We start from the raw sequence: 17,208 nt of genomic DNA, 5'->3' as shown, positions 1-17,208 counted from the left end.
TTTCTTTCTTTCTTTCTTTCTTTCTTTCTTTCTTTCTTTCTTTCTTTCTTTCTTTCTTTCTTTCTTTCCTTCCTTCCTCCCTCCCTCCCTCCCTCCCTCCCTCCCTCTCTCCCTCCCTCCCTCCCTCCCTCTCTCTCTCTCTCTCTCTCTCTCTCTTTATTTCTTTCTCTCTTTCTCCAAAATAGTGTTTTTCTGTAGCCTTGCCTGCCCTGGAATTTGCTCTGTAGACTAGGCTGGCCTCCAACTCAGAGATCTGCCTGCCTCTGGCTCCGGAGTGCTGGGATTAAAGGGGTGTGCCACCACCGTTTAGGATGGAGCATTTTTAAGCAACAATTTGCCTGTTGTCCGGATGGGTTCTCAGAGCTGAGAGGCAACTTCCTGCGCTGTTAAATGTTCACTCAGTATGTCTACCTGGTAATGGCATCTGTGATGAAGACTTGGAAGGTAGTAAAGTCAGCTCCTGGTCTGAGGAGAAGAGGCTCAAAGATTTGGGCGTAATATAAGGATCTGATGTTTTAGACAATTGATAGCTAGTACTTTTACATAATTAGTGTGAAGACAACTGCTCAGAGATGACCCCCACAAGCACCTGGTGTTGAATGTTGTTTAACAGAATAGAGGTGAAATTAAATAGCCCTCCTGCCCATCCCCCCACCCCATCTCCCATGTGCTTTTTACATATAGATAATCTCTGAACCCTTTGTTTTTCAAGTTTCGATTTTCTTCATCAAAAGACAACTGGCTGATGTTTATGGGAAGTGTGTGCGCATTGCTCCATGGAATGGCCCAGCCAGGCATGATTATTGTGTTTGGTATACTGACAGATATTTTTGTTGAATATGACATTGAAAGACAAGAACTCAGTATTCCAGAAAAAGTGTGTATGAATAACACCATTGTATGGATCAACAGCTCCTTCAACCAGAACATGACAAACGGAACAAGCTGTGGGTAAGCTACTTTTCTTTTTTGTTACACCTTAAATTATAATTCAAAACATCCAAAGACAATACCGACTGAGTTGGAAGTGGCATTTAGTACAGAAGAATAGAAAAACAAACTTACCCATATTGATAAAATTCTTTAACTTTGTAGCTATTTCCATCCTTCCAGGTTTCAAAGCATCAACAGACCTTGCTAATCAAATACCTACATCAACAATTGACTACTTGGCTCACTAAAAGTCCACACATGACAATATCCATACTTACGACCACTAAGAAGATAATTGAATTTCACTTGAGTCTCCTGGACAAAAGCTCCTTTCTGCTCACCACCCCTGCCTTTTTTTTTCTTTTTTCTTTTTACCCCTTGGCTTTGTTTTCTGTCCATGTGTTTCATGAGCATGCTATATTAGAGGAATATGAATCAATAGTTCTAGCGAATAGTTAGTTAAGTTTTCATCAAGAGGGCTGCACCTATGACAAAGAAGGTAGCCCTGAAGAACTAGGCAGAACATTATGGAAATCAGACAAGGTCGGTCACTGTGCCAGAGTTGTCTCTGTGACACGCCCAACAGCCCACTTTGTAATCACTGAGTCTGTAGTACATGTGGGCTGACTCACTGTTGTGGCTCTGACTTTGTACCTGCCTAATGCTGCTTTGGATACAGGACCAAGTTCATTGGTATGTATGAGTCCCTGTGCTCGGGTTCATGACTCAAAGGCAGAGCATATCCTGCCTAGAAAGACACTTGGATGGCTTTCTCAAATACATCTTTATTTTTCATATTAATTACTGAAATGTGGACAGGGTTGGTTTAAACTGGGTCTTTCTAAATCATTAAAATTTTTCCATAATATCATCTACTTTGAGGATTTTTCACTGCTTCAATCAAAAAAATTTGAATGTCAACTAAGTAACATGAATGTGTAGAAGCATCAGGGAAGGACACACTGTCCTATGAGTCACATCCTTATTTTGTAGAACTTTGGTTAGTCACTCAGACTGTCATTCACTCAATGGTCTTTTATAAAATATTAGTTACAAACTAGTGAGTGCTGGGTGATGAGAAAACATAAAATTCTATGTAATACACAAAGTTATCCTTTAAAATGAATAAGCAGAGACTGGAGAGATCCTTTAGTGGGTGCAGGGCTCACAAATGTAAGATCCCCGGCACCCACATAAAATGAAGAATGACAGAGCCTGCATCTGTGACTGAGCCTGCATCTGTGACTCCAGAGCTAACGGAGAGGGCAAGAAGAGACAAGAAAGTTTCCAAAGCTTGGTGGCCAGTCAGCCTAGTCAATCCTTTCAATCCTTTAGCTAGAGGAGTAGTGAGAGACCTTGTCTCAAAAATTAAGGTGAAAATATACGTGCTCATCTCTTACATACATGCATATGTGTGTATCTATACATATATACATATATATGTATATATTTGCACGTACCACACATACACATTTTTAAAAGTAAATTTAAAAATTAGCAAGCCAGATTATTGGAAATAAATGTGCTGGCATTTGAATTTGTATGTTTCTCTAAGTTTACAAGGATATTTTCTTCTGAGAGACTCTGCATTTCCTATGACGAGACTGATTTCAATGAGCCCTTTAGAGCTCTTCATTTCTGTTGGAGGGCAGAAATGAACTACTTTTCTGAGTGTGATATCACCAGAGCCACTGGTAACACTGGGCCATTAAATCATGAAGATAAAAGTTAGAGAGGTCATACTGGGAGACATTTCCAGGGTCTTAGCCACCTGTAGACATTTGTTAGATGAATCGAAGAATGAATCTAGCTTTGGTGTTTCCATCACCTTGATAAGCAAAGAATCCCCTGTTGCTACTACCACTCATTGGCTCATTCTTCCTGGGCCTTATACCTGGAACTGAATAAACATTGCAAACTGAAGCTCTCAGAAGAACAATGGCCTCCGCTGAGTTCACAGGACACAAATATTTAAGTGAGCTTTTGGTAAAGTACAATAAGTAGATGAAGCATTCAAAATGGTCGTTTGTCTTCCTCATTTAAAGTATGAGTAAGCTGAAATGGATTAGGGCATACCTTTCTTAGATTATCCCTTTACCAGGAACTTGTTGACAAGGTAAATACTTTCATGATGTGTTATGGTAGCCACAGCTGTGCGTACTGTTATTTATTCCTTTATCTTTTGTGGGGTGAGATCATTGTGAACGTGGAGTTGGGTGGATCCCAGCAACAGGGAGAGAACATTTCTCATGTGTCCATGGTTAAAATACCTCCCGAGTTACCCAACACTTTCAAGATCCTTTCTTGGAAAAGCTTATTGTTAAGGATACAATATTGTTACCTAGGATGATAGATGAGTTGATCTGTAAGACAAGCCAATAACTTAGTGACGTATGTGTGCAAGCTGTGGCAGGAGATGTTTGTGTGCTTTTACTATATCATATTTCATATGTCTTTAAGCTGTTGGGTGGATGGTAGAGATAAACTTTTAGACATAGTTCTTAGTCAGTTCTTTCGGGCAGTTCATTTGGTTCTTTGCAATTTCTGGTATATTCTTTTGGCCACATAGACTGTAGTTCAGTTTGGAAGGCACTACACACACACACACACACACACAAACACACATGATTGTGAATATTGGATAATACAAACCTTTGCAGTCCTGTGAGAGCAGACCACACCACCACTGGAGAACTGTTTTCTCAGCTGCCCCCCATGTGGACACCCCTCATATAGAAATCTGAGGCTATGTTCTCAAACTGATTTCAGAAATCTGTGCTCTACCTAAAGCTCCCTAACTTCCCATCTGTCACGTCTGGGCAACAGTGATTGATTTTTTGTGAGAGATCATATAAATAGAGTCATGAAACATGTGGCCCTTTAGGTCTGGATTTTTAAAAACAGCATAATGTTTTTGAAGTTCTTCTATATTGTAGCACGAATCAGTATTTTATTTTTATTTGTGAACACTTTGCTATTTGGTCATAATGTTTTATTTCATCTTATTCCTCCATTGGTTGTAATTTTAATTTTTCCTGCTTTCTTTCGCTATTGTAAATAATACTGCTTTGGACATATGGCTTCGTTTCTATAGTTCCATAGGTCAAAACAGAGTTGCCCGGTCATTCCCATGTAATCCTGGAGGAACTGTCAGACTACTATCAAAGTGTCTGTAGCATTTGTGTTCTCCCTCGTGGTATATGAGGTTATAATCTTCTAACTTTCACTAACAACTGTTATCTTTATTTTGATAGTGTTTATAGTAGATTAAATCACTCCCTGTGATGTCCTGGTTCTAATCCCTGTAACCTATGAATATGGAAAAAAGAGTCTAAGCAAGTGGTATGACTAAATTAAGGATCTAAGATGGGCTTTGTGGCACATGTCTGTAATCCCAGCACTTGGGAGGCTGAGGTTGGAAGACTGCTGTGAGTTCAAGGCTACTTGATCCTCATTGGAGTACCAGGTCAACCGGGGTTCAATCTTGAACCTCTTCCTACCATACCCTACACACACACACACACACACACACACTCACACACACACACACACACACACACACACACACACACACACACACACAAAACAGAAAAAAAATCAGTATTTGCAGGTGGAAGAGATGTTCCTGAATTACATAGGGGCACTCTAATGCAATCGTTGGTTTTAATAGAGGTGGAGTGAGACCCCACTACAGGGAGGAGAGGCAGGTGACAGGAAAGCCAGGATCAGATTGTCAAGTCACCTTCCAGAAGAGGCAAGAGAGATTCTGCCCTAGAGCCTCTGGACATTGTTGAGTCTGTAGTACAACTTTCTCTACACAACAACGTAGGCCCGGGAAAGCTTTCAGACTTCTGGCCTTGAGGAGGAGTTGAGTCACCAAGTGTTTGGGACTCTGTTATAGCAATGGCAGGAAAGTCGTGCTGTGCCATCCTGGTGAATATGAAGTAGCATCTCATCCCTACACATTGCCTTGATGGCAAATAACACCAGAGATCTTTCTACATTCCTATTGGCCATTGGCTTATGTTCCTTAGAAACAGTGTCTATTTAAATTTTACCAAATTTTACCAAACTGGATTAAGTGTCTTCTTCTTATTGAGTTGTAAGAGTACATTTTTCTAGTTATAAGTTCTTTACCAAATGTAGGATTTCCTTAAAATTTTACCATTCTTTAGGTTATCTTTTCAGTCTACGGATAGTGGCTCTTTAAGCCCTAAAGCTTTAATTTTGGTGACCCTTACTCTATTTCTTTTCTTGTTTTGATTCTTTTGGTTTTGGCATCATCTAAGAAACTGTTCAAGGTCATGAAAATGCAAACCTGTGTTTTTTGTTAAAAGACTTTTATAGTTCTACTTCTATATTTTGATCTGTGGTTCACGTTGAGTAAATTTTCTCTATGGTAGGAGAAAGGACTTTGATGATTCAAATTTTTACATAGTCAATCACTTAACATCATTTGTTACTAAGACTATTTCAACTTAATTTATTTTTCACGTTAAATAGTATCAGAACCCATATCAAAATCAATTCATGCTAAACATCAGGGTTTATTTCTGGGCTCTTGATTCCTTCATGTCTATATATACACTTATTTTTAACTAACAGCACCTTTTTAACTGCTATAGCTTTGTAGGAGTATCTGAGATCAAGAAGTATGAGTCTACAAACTTGGTTCTTTTTCTGTTTTTTAATTAGGTATTTATTTCATTTATATTTCCAATGCTATCCCAAAAGTCCCCACATGCTCCCCCACCAACTCCCCCACCCACTCCCCCACCCACTCCCACTTCTTGGCCCTGGCGTTCCCCTGTACTGAGGCATATAAAGTTTGCACAACCAATGGGCTTCTCTTTCCACTGATGGCCGACCAGGCAATCTTCGGATACATATGCAGCTAGAGTCACGAGCCCTAGGGGGGTAGGGGGTGGGGGATGGGGGTGGTATTGGTTAGTTCATATTGTTGTTCCACCTATAGGGTTGCGGATCCCTTTAGCTCTTTGGGTACTTTCTCTAGCTCCTCCATTGGGGACCCTGTGATCCATCCAATAGCTGACTATGAGCATACACTTCTGTGTTTGCTAGGCCCCAACATAGTCTCACAAGAGACAGCTATATCTGGATCCTTTCAGCAAAATCTTGCTAGTGTTTGCAAAGGTGTCAGCGTTTGGAGGCTGATTATGGGATGGATCCCAGGATATGGCAGTTTCTAGATGATCCATCCTTTCATCTCAGCTCCAAACTTTGTCTCTGTAACTCCTTCCATGCATGTTTTGTTCCCAATTCTAAGACGGGGCAAAGTGTCCATACTTTGGTCTTGGATCTTCATGAGTTTCATGTGTTTTGCAAATTGTAACTTATATCCTGGGTATTCTACATTTCTGGGCTAATATCCACTTATCAGTGAGTACATATCAGTTGAGTTCTTTTGTGATTGGGTTACCTCACTCAGGATAATGCCCTCCAGGTCCATCCATTTGCCTAGGAATTTCATAAATTCATTCTTGTTAAGAGCTGAGTAGTACTCCATTGTGTAAATGTACCACATTTTCTGTATCCATGCCTCTGTTGAGGGGCATCTAGGTTCTTTCCAGCTTCTGGCTATTATGAATAAGGCAGCTATGAACATAGTGGAGCATGTGTCCTTCTTACCGGTTGGGGCATCTTCTGGATATATGCCCAGGAGAGGTATTGCTGGATCCTCCAGTAGTACTATGTCCAATTTTCTGAGGAACCACCAGACTGATTTCCAGAGTGGTTGTACAAGCTTGCAATCCCACCAACAGTGGAGGAGTGTTCCTCTTTCTCCATATCCTCACCAGCATCTGCTGTCACCTGAATTTTTGATCTTAGCCATTCTGACTGGTGTGAGGTGGAATCTCAGGGTTGTTTTGATTTGCATTTCCCTGATGATTAAGGATGCTGAACATTTTTTCAGGTGCTTCTCAGCCATTTTGTATTCCTCGGGTGAGAATTCTTTGTTTAGCTCTGGACCCCATTTTTTAATGGGGTTATTTGATTTTCTGGAGTCCACTTCTTGAGTTCTTTATATATACTGGATATTAGTCCCCTATCTGATTTAGAATAGGTAAAGATCCTTTCCCAATCTGTTGGTGGCCTTTTTGTCTTATTGACAGTGTCTTTTGCCTTGCAGAAGCTTTGCAATTTTATGAGGTCCCATTTGTTGATTCTTGATCTTAGAGCACAAACCATTGCTGTTCTATTCAGGAATTTTTCCCCTGTACCCATATCTTCGAGGCTTTTCCCTACATTCTCCTCTATAAGTTTCAGTGTCTCTGGTTTTATGTGGAGTTCCTTAATCCACTTAGATTTGACCTTAGTACAAGGAGATAGGAATGGATCAATTCACATTCTTCTACATGATAACTGCCAGTTGTGCCAGCACCACTTGTCGAAAATGCTGTCTTTTTTCCACTGGATGGTTTTAGCTCCCTTGTGAAAGATCAAGTGACCATAGGTGTGTGGGTTAATTTCTGGGTCTTCAATTCTATTCCATTGTTCTACTTGTCTGTCGATATACCAGTACTATGCAGTTTTTATCACAATTGCTCTGCAGTACAGCTTTAGGTCAGGCATGGTGATTCCACCAGAGCTTCTTTTATCCTTGAGAAGGGTTTTTGCTATCCTAGGTTTTTTGTTACTCCAGATGAATTTGCAGATTCCCCTTTCTAATTCGTTGAAGAATTGAGTTGGAATTTTGATGGGGATTGCATTGAATCTGTAGATTGCTTTTGGCAAGATAGCTATTTTTACTATATTGATCTTCTTTAATTTCTTTCTTCAGAGACTTGTTCTTATCATACAGATCATTCATTTCCTTAGTTAGAGTCACGCCAAGGTATTTTATATTACTTGTGACTATTGAGAACGGTGTTGTTTCCCTAATTTCTTTCTCAGCCTGTTTATCCTTTGTGTACAGAAAGGCCATTGACTTGTTTTAGTTAATTTTAAATCCAGCCATTTCATTGAAGCTGTTTCTCAGGTTTAGGAGTTCTCTGGTAGAATTTTTAGGGTCACTTATATATACTATCATATCATCTGCAAAAAGTGATATTTTGACTTCTTCCTTTCCAATTTGTATCCCCTTGATCTCCTTTTGTTGTCTAATTGCTCTGGCTAGGACTACAAGTACTATGTTGAAGAGGTAGGGAGAAAGTGGGCAGCCTTGTCTAGTCCCTGATTTTAGTGGGATTGCTTCCAGCTTCTCACCATTTACTTTGATGTTGGCTACTGGTTTGCTGTAGATTGCTTTTATTGTGTTTAGGTATGGGCCTTGAATTCCTGATCTTTCCAAGACTTTTATCATGAATGGGTGTTGTATTTTGTCAAATGCTTTCTCCGCATCTAACGAGATGATCATGTGGGTTTTGTCTTTGAGTCTGTTTATATACTGGATTACGTTGATGGATTTCTGTATATTGAACCATCCCTGCATCCCTGGGATGAAACCTACTTGGTCAGGATGGATGATTATTTTGATGTGTTCTTGGATTCGGTTAGCAAGAACTTTATTGAGGATTTTTGCATCGATATTCATAAGGGAAATTGGTCTGAAGTTCTCTATCTTTGTAGGGTCTTTTTGTGGTTTAGGTATCAGAGTAATTGTGGCTTCATAGAATGAGTTGGGTAGAGTACCTTCTGCTTCTATTTTGTGGAATAGTTTGTGAAGAACTGGGATTAGATCTTCTTTGAAGGTCTGATAGAACTCTGCACTAAACCCATCTGGTCCTGGGATTTTTTTGGTTGGGAGACTATTAATGACTGCTTCTATTTTTTTAGGGGATATGGGACTGTTTAGATTGTTAACTTGATCCTGATTTAACTTTGGCACCTGGTATCTGTCTAGGAATTTGTCCATTTCATCCAGGTTCTCCAGTTTTGTTGAGTATAGCCTTTTGTAGAGGATCTGATGGTGTTTTGGATTTCTTCAGGATCTGTTGTTATGTCTCCCTTTTCATTTCTGATTTTGTTAATTAGGATGCTTTCCCTGTGCCCTCTAGTGAGTCTGGCTAAGGGTTTATCTATCTTGTTGATTTTCTCAAAGAACCAGCTCCTTGTTTGGTTGATTCTTTGAATTGTTCTTCTTGTTTCCACTTGGTTGATTTTGCCCCTGAGTTTGATTATTTCCTACCATCTACTCCTCTTGGGTGAATTTGCTTCCTTTTGTTCTAGAGCTTTTAGGTGTGTTTTCAAGCTGCTAATGTGTGCTCTCTCTAGTTTCTTTTTGGAGGCACTCAGAGCTATGAGTTTCCCTCTTACAAATGTTTTCATTGTGTCCCATAAGTTTGGGTATGTTGTGGCTTCATTTTCATTAAACTCCAAAATGTCCTTAACTTCTTTCTTTATTCCTTCCTTGACCAAGGTATCATTGAGAAGAGTGTTGTTCAATTTCCATGTGAATGTTGGCTTTCTATTATTTATTTTGTTATTGAAGATCAGCTTTAGTCCATGGTGATATGATAGGATGCAAGGGACAATTTCAATATTTTTGTATATGTTGAGGCTTGTTTTGTGACCAATTATGTGGCCAATTTTGGAGAAGGTACCATGAGGTGCTGAGAAGAAGGTATATCCTTTTGTTTTAGGATAAAAAGTTTTGTAGATATCTGTTAGATCCATTTGTTTCATCACTTCTGTTAGTTTCACTGTGTCACTGTTTAGTTTCTGTTTCCATGATCTGTCCATTGGTGAAAGTGGTGTGTTGAAGTCTCCCACTATTGTTGTGTGAGGTGCAATGTGTGCTTTGAGCTTTACTAAAGTTTCTTTAATGAATGTGGCTACCCTTGTATTTGGAGCATAGATATTCAGAATTGAGAGTTCCTCTTGGAAGATTTTACCTTTGATGAGTATGAAGTGCCCCTCCTTGTCTTTTTTTATGACTTTGGGTTGGAAGTCGATTTTATTAGATATTAGAATGGCAAGTCCAGCTTGTTTCTTCAGACCATTTGCTTGGAAAATTGTTCTCCAGCCTTTCATTCTGATGTAGTATCTGTCTTTTTCCCTGAGATGGGTTTCCTGTAAGCAGCCAAATGTTGGGTCCTGTTTGTGTAGCCAGTCTGTTAGTCTATGTCTTTTTATTGGGGAGTTGAGTCCATTGATATTAAGGAAAAGTAATTGTTGCTTCCAATTATTTTTGTTGTTAAAGTTGGCATTCTGTTCTTGTGGCTATCTTCTTTTTGGTTTGTTGAGGGATTACCTTCTTGCTTTTTCTAGGACATGGTTTCTGTCCTTGTATTGTTTTTTTCTGTTATTATCCTTTGAAGGGTGGAATTCATGGAAAGATAATGTGTGAATTTGGTTCTGTCATGAAATACTTTTGTTTCTCCATCTAAGGTAATTGAAAGTTTGGCTGGGTATAGTAGCCTGGGCTGGCCTTTGTGTTCTCTTAGTGTCTGTATAACATCTGTCCAGGCTCTTCTTGCTTTCATAGTCTCTGGTGAAAATCTGGTGTAATTCTGATAGGCTTGCCTTTATATGTTACTTGACCTTTTTACCTTACTGCTTTTAATATTCTATCTTTATTTAGTGCATTTGTTTTTCTGATTATTATGTGTCGGGAGGAGTTTCTTTTCTGGTCCAGTCTATTTGGAGTTCTGTAGGCTTCTTGAATGTTTATGGGCATCTCTTTCTTTAGGTTTGGGAAGTTTTCTTCTATAATTTTGTTGAAGATATTTGCCGGTCCTTTGAGTTGAAAATCTTCCTTCTCATCTACTCCTATTATCCGTAGGTTTGGTCTTCTCATTGTGTCCTGGATTTCCTGGATGTTTTGAGTTAGGATCTTTTTGCATTTTCCATTATCTTTGATTGTTGTGCCGATGTTCTCTATGGAATCTTCTGCACCTGAGATTCTCTCTTCCATCTCTTGTATTCTGTTGCTGATGCTGGCATCTATGGTTCCAGATTTCTTTCCTAGGGTTTCTATCTCCAGCGTTGCCTCACTTTGGGTTTTCTTTATTGTGTCTACTTCCCTTTTTAGGTCTTGGATGGTTTTATTCAATTCCATCACCTGTTTGTTTGTGTTTTCATGCAATTCTTTAAGGGATTTTTGTGCTTCCTCTTTAATGTCTTCTACCTGTTTAGCAGTGTTCTCCTGTATTTCTTTAAGTGAGTTATTTAAGTCCTTCTTGATGTCCTCTACCATCATCATGAGATATGCTTTTAAATCCGGGTCTAGCTTTTCGGGTGTGTTGGGGTGCCCTGGACTGGGCGAAGTGGAAATGCTGGGTTCTGATGATGATGAGTGGTCTTGGTTTCTGTTAGTAAGATTCTTACGTTTACCTTTCGCCATCTGGTAATCTCTGGAGTTAGTTGTTATAGTTGTCTCTGTTTAGAGATTGTTCCTCTGGTGATTCTGTTAGCCTCTATCAGCAGACCTGGAAGACTAGCTCTCTTCTCTGAGTTTCAGTGGTCAGATCCCTCTCTGCAGGCAAGCTCTCCTCTTACAGGGAAGGTGCACAGATATCTGGCGTTCGGACCTCCCTCCTGGCCAAAGATGAAGGCCCAAAACAGGCCCTGTCCCACAAGCTGTGTTGCTTTGGCCTGTCACAGAAGCTGTTAGCTTCTGTAGTCCACACTCTCACCTGCATAGACTAGTTTCAGAAGGATCCTGGAACTAAGATAGCTCCCCTAGGTGCTCCTGCAAAGCCCTCTCCAGCAGGGCGGACACCTTTCCTCTGGCAGGGAAGGTGCCCAGATGTCTGGAGCCTGAAAAGGGGGCTGCCTCAGAAGCTCTGTGGCTCCCGCCTGTCCCAGAAGCTGTTAGCTTCTGTAGTCCACACTCTCAGCTGTGCAGACTATTCTTGGTGGAGTCCCAGAACCAAGATGTCTTCCACAGATGTTCATGCAAAGCCCTCCCGGGCCGGGCAGACACCTATCCTCTCAACTTGGTTCTTTTTCATTCTGGGCCTTTAGTATATTTTATATAATTTTGAGGCCTAGTATATTTAACTTCTGTAAAGAAATAAGGCAGCATACAAGGGGTTGCACTGACTCTATAAATCAACCTGTGAGAATATTGTTCTCTGGAATTCAGTTATTGAAGTCATCTACAACAGGGTTTTATAATTTTCATAATATACATTTTGTACTATTAAATTTGTTTGCTAGGTATTCCATTCCTTTTGGTGCTCTTATAGGCTAACTTACCTTCTGGATTCCTTGGTCAGATTTTCACTGTTGTTACATAGATTTACAATTTATTACTTGTGCTGATTTTGGCTTCTAAAATTCAGTTCTGCTATTCATTCGTGCTGATAGGTTTCTACTGGATTCTCTAGAACTTTCTATATAAGGTCATGTCATCTGATAAATGGAAACAAGAGTATTTCATTTCTAATAAGAAGATGTATTTTCTTAGTTTTATTTTTTTTTCTGTCTAATTGCTCTGAGCTAGTCTTCCTATACAGCATTGAACAGGATCTGTGTGAGTGTGCACTTTCTCTTTTTCCTGAAGTGTTTTCCCATTGAGAATGGTACTAGCTAAAATGGGTTTCAACTCCCTTTTATTATAATGGGGGGAGGGGGGTGTCTTCTATTCCTTGTTTGAGGAGTTTTTAATCCTTAAGCAGTACTGAGTTTTGCCCAAAAACTTCTGTATTATGAAGACCACGAGGGTTTTTTTTTTTTTTGGTGCATTATAGTATTCATATGACCTATATGACTGATTGATTTTCATATGTTAAGTCACCAGGGATATATTGTATTTAGTAATGATGGATGGTCCTGTTCATTTGCTCTAAGAATTAATTTGTCAATGTTTTCTTTAGGATATGTGTGTGTGTGTGTGTGTGTGTGTGTGTGTGTGCATTTCTGTGTATGTGTACACATCAGTGTTTGTGAACTTGTATATGTACGGTGTGTATAGAGAGCAGAGGTCATTATTAGATATCTTTGTCAATCACCCTCCACCTTATTTTTATTTATGTTTTAAAATTAATCTATGCTGTAAGAATTATATATATATATATATATATATATATATATATGTAATACACTCTGGGTATACCCATTCTTGCATACTCAGTTCTTCTTCTTATATTCCTGCCCTCCCTTTCCCCGACTGCCATTATGTGCTGGTCCCATTTGATGGCTTTTTGGTTTTGGTTTTTGTTTGCTTATTTGTTTTTGCTTTGGGACCCACTGAGTGTAACCAGGGTCATTTGTACAAGGATAGGTGTGAAGGTCTTTGCTGGGACACCGAGAACTCACTAGTTATTTCATGTGAGTTTGGACCTTTCATTGAACCCAGAGCTTATGGATTCTGCTGCAATAGCTGGGCAGAAGGTGCCAAAGGTCCTCCTGCCTCTGCCTTCCCAGTGCTGGGGTTACAGGTACATGCAGCTGTAGGTCGCTTTTATGTGAATCGTGGGGACCAAAGTCAGGTCCTTATGCTGATGTGGCAAGCACTTTAGCAACTCAGCATTCCCCAGTCTTCTAGCTGTTGAGAGTTTTGTGACTATAGCCACTAGACATATCAGCGTGTACTACTAGGCATTTTTTGTATTATTTTAGAACCAGGTAATCAACACTGAACTCAAAGAACGAAATTGGAAGTGTTTCTTTCAAGTATTTTTTTAAGTCTTAAAATAAATAGTATTAATATTTAACTATTTGGTAAAATTCCCAGTGAAGCCATCTAGTCTTGAGTTTTACCTTGCTGAGTGTTTTTGATTGTTGATTCAGTTTCTTTACAGGATTTAGATCTGTTCTGGTTGCTAATACCTTGGATAAAAATTTTAAGTTAATTACTCTAAAATTGCATGTAGAATGAGGTGTTTTGACATATGTATACATTGTGGAGTGTACCCTAGTTAACACTTATATCATTATACATACTGTATAATTATACAAAAAACATACATTTTTATAATCGTTTTATTCTTTTACATTTCAAATGATATCACCCTTCCTGGTTTCCCCTCCACAACCCCCATCCCATCCCCATCCCCTTTGCCTCTATGAGGATGCTCCTCCACCCACTCACCCACTCCCACCTCACCTCTCTAGCATCCCCCTATGTTGGGGCATCAAGCCTCCACAGGACCAAGAGCCTCCCCTCCCATTGATGCCAGATAAGGCCATCCTCTGCTACATATGTAGCTGGAGCCATGGGTCCCTCCATAACATACATTTTTTAAAAAGATTTACACACCAGAAGAGGGTATCCGATCCCATTATAGATGGTTGTGAGCCCCCATGTGGTTGCTGGGTATTGAACTCAGGACCTCTGGAAAAGCAGTCAGTGCTCTTAACCTCTGAGCCATCTCTCCAGCCCTAGCAACATCCATCTGTGATAAAAACGTTTAAAATCCTTCCTTCAGCATTTCTCAGATACAAAGACACCATCACTAACTGTGGTGTGCTGTGCAATACAACTTTTACACTTGTTCCCCTTGCTACCAACGGTTCTATCTTAAAAAAAAAAGATTTATTTATTTCATATATGTGTTTATACTGTCACTGTCTTCAGACACACCAGAAGACAACTTGAGATGCCCATTACAGACAGTTGTGAGTCACCATGTGGTTTCTGGGAATTGAACAGTTTCTATCTTTTGATAAAATTCTGTTCTCATCACTCCTAGTTCCTGGATACCAGTACTTCATTCTTTCCTGTGGTTTCCACTTTTTCAGACTTTCTGTGTAAGTGAGATTGTATGATACCACTTCCTATGCTGGGCTTTTAAATGACAAGTTGTCCCCTTCCTTTTAAAGTCTGAATAGTATTCCATTGTATATGTATACTGCCTTAGTTAGGGTTTTACTGCTGTGAACAGACACTATGACCAAGGCAACTCTTAAAAGGACAACATTTAATTGGGGCTAGCTTACAGGTTCAGAGGTTCAGTCCATCATCATCAAGGCAGGAACATGGCAGCATCCAAGCAAGCATGGCACAGGAAGAGCTGAGAGTTCTAGGCTTCATCTGAAGACTGATAGTGAAAGACTGGCTTCCAGGCAGTTAGGATGAGATCTTAAAGCCCAGGCCCACAGTGACACACCTACTCCAACAAGGCCACACCTACTACTAGTGCCACTCTCTGGACCGAGCTTATACAAACCATCACATACGCTGTATTTTCTTCACTGAGGAATTGTTGGACACTTACTTTAATTACAGTATTAGCAAGATTCCTTTAAAATTTGTATTGAAAGGCAAAAGAGCAGAACTAAATTCATTGAAAACAAAATAAGCTACCAAATGTCAAAATCCATTGTAACTGTAGCAACAGAGACTGCTTACTATTGATGGAGGTTAGACATTACTAAGAAATATGTCCACAAAAGTAAGTATGCCTATTTTTTTTAAAGTAAGGATGAAAGGAATTCAATGGAGAACAGATGAATTCTGGTATGATATTGGGGCAACTAGGGCTTTGAGGGGCAGAGGTAAAAGTAAACACTAAAGAAAGTGAACCCAAAAGACCTACTGACTTAAATATTTTTTTAAACTATCAATTTTTATGACTGTATATGAGATCACTTCTATGTTCTAGGCCAAACCCTGAGATTCTATACTTGAAATGTGAAGCACAACCCACAAAAGAGAAAATGGTCCTTCCTTTCTATGAAAGAGAAGCTCAGGTTATCAGAGGAAGGTAGACCCCATAAATCATGCAGTATGAGTGCATGCTCACTAAAAAGAACTTTTCCTCTTCCGTCTTCTTTCCTTTCCTAAATAAACAGGATCCCTGTCATTTAGACCAGCATTGCCATAAAACAAAACAAAACAAAACAAAACAAAACAAAACAACTTGCTATTTCTCTGACTACAAAAGTCCCTTATTTCCTGAAAGCAGTTTTAGAGTATCTCCCCCACCTCCCCACCCCTTTCCTGGTTCACCAAGCCAAGTCCCTGTGTCATAGCATGACAGCTCCGAGGAAGGGAAGGACACATCTTAGGATTCCCCTGCAAGTATTTCTTTCAATTTCTGAACTAACCCTAGTAAGAAAAACTTTAAGGGATGTAACCAGCAGAAAGCTAGGGCTAATGGGGAAGGGCCATCTCCCCAGTAAGAATATGACAAACACGTTTTTAAAATGCCATTCTGGGATGGAGAAGGTGAAAATCTGGTTTACCTTCCCAACGGTAAGCTCTTCATTGACAGCTCACTTCTTTCTAGAATTGTCTTTCCAGACAGCACAACTGGCTTGTTAAAACTTTTCTCTGCATGCATTTAATAGAAATGTATAGCAAGTTTATTTCAAAGCCCTCTAAATCTACCAATACAACCTTTGATACCTGGATCCTACTTGTAAATCTCAGTACTTTTCCTTCTTTTTAAGGTTGGTGGACATTAACAGCGAAGTCATCAAATTTTCTGGCATCTACGCAGGAGTTGGTGTGGCTGTCCTTATCCTAGGATACTTTCAAGTTAGTAGCACCTCCGTTCTAGTAACAGACAGACATCTGGCTTTGAAGACACCACGATGAAATACTCAGTTCTGCATATGAAAGCTCTGAGAGAGTGGGGAAGGTTCCGACAGCCGAGCAGTCATTGTGCAGAGAACAGGGCATGCAGGCAGGAAAAGTGGGCATGTGCAACCACCAGGGGTGGGTTTGGATGGGGTGAGGGTGGGGAAGGGAGGGGTAGACATTTCCTGCTAAGTTGCTGCCTGTCTGATCTCCCCCATCTGCCTTGCTCTTCTCAGTGAAGTAGTTAGTGTCTGTAGGCTAGAGCTGAGGATTATGGAGAGAACCAGACTTTGAGGAGAGATCAAGAAAGCAAAATCTATTTTCCTAACAGTTTTTTTTCCTCTTTCTTTGCCGAAGCCTAACCAAGTGTCCTTCTAGTCCAAATTCTGTAATTTTGAATCTCATTTTTTTTCTAGCCTTAGATGATAAAAATTTTATTAACTAAGAGAAATCTTCCACATTTTGTTATCTTCTGTAGAAAAAAGAAATGATCACTCCATCTCACTTATTCTATGAGAACAGCTAGCATTAGTTCTAAAGAGAAACTGATCCATCTTTTATTCTGGCTTCCATTTTCATGATGCCTTTTTTTTTTTTAAATTAGTGGAAATCCATCAGCAAATGAGATCTACTTGGATCATGACTTTTGGCTTAAATTGTCCCCACATAATTTTTCTTTTTTATTGGTTATTTTATTTATTTACATTTTAAATGTTATCCCCCTTCCCAGTTTCCCCTCCACAAACCCTCTATCCCCTCCCGTCCCCTTGCCTTTATAAGGGTGCTCCCCCACCTACCCATCCACTCCTGCCTCAGTGCTCTAGCATTCCCCTATGCTGGGT

At 39.7% G+C, this 17,208-nt stretch overlaps 1 protein-coding gene across 2 annotated transcripts in view; it reads left to right on the top strand.

Moving 5' to 3' along the window:
- Abcb11 (ATP-binding cassette, sub-family B (MDR/TAP), member 11) overlaps positions 1 to 17,208 on the top strand; it is a 104,335-nt gene that overhangs the window by 17,834 nt on the left and 69,293 nt on the right. For both annotated transcript variants that reach the window (NM_021022.3, NM_001363492.1), the window contains 2 exons: positions 713 to 951; positions 16,237 to 16,324. In NM_021022.3, the coding sequence (NP_066302.2) occupies positions 713 to 951; positions 16,237 to 16,324 (327 nt within the window). The remainder of the gene's footprint in view (positions 1 to 712; positions 952 to 16,236; positions 16,325 to 17,208) is intronic.

Source organism: Mus musculus, chromosome 2 (genome assembly GCF_000001635.26).
Source record: "Mus musculus strain C57BL/6J chromosome 2, GRCm38.p6 C57BL/6J".
In the NCBI taxonomy this organism is placed as follows: domain Eukaryota; kingdom Metazoa; phylum Chordata; class Mammalia; order Rodentia; family Muridae; genus Mus; species Mus musculus.
This window is presented reverse-complemented; position numbering and strand designations above follow the sequence as displayed.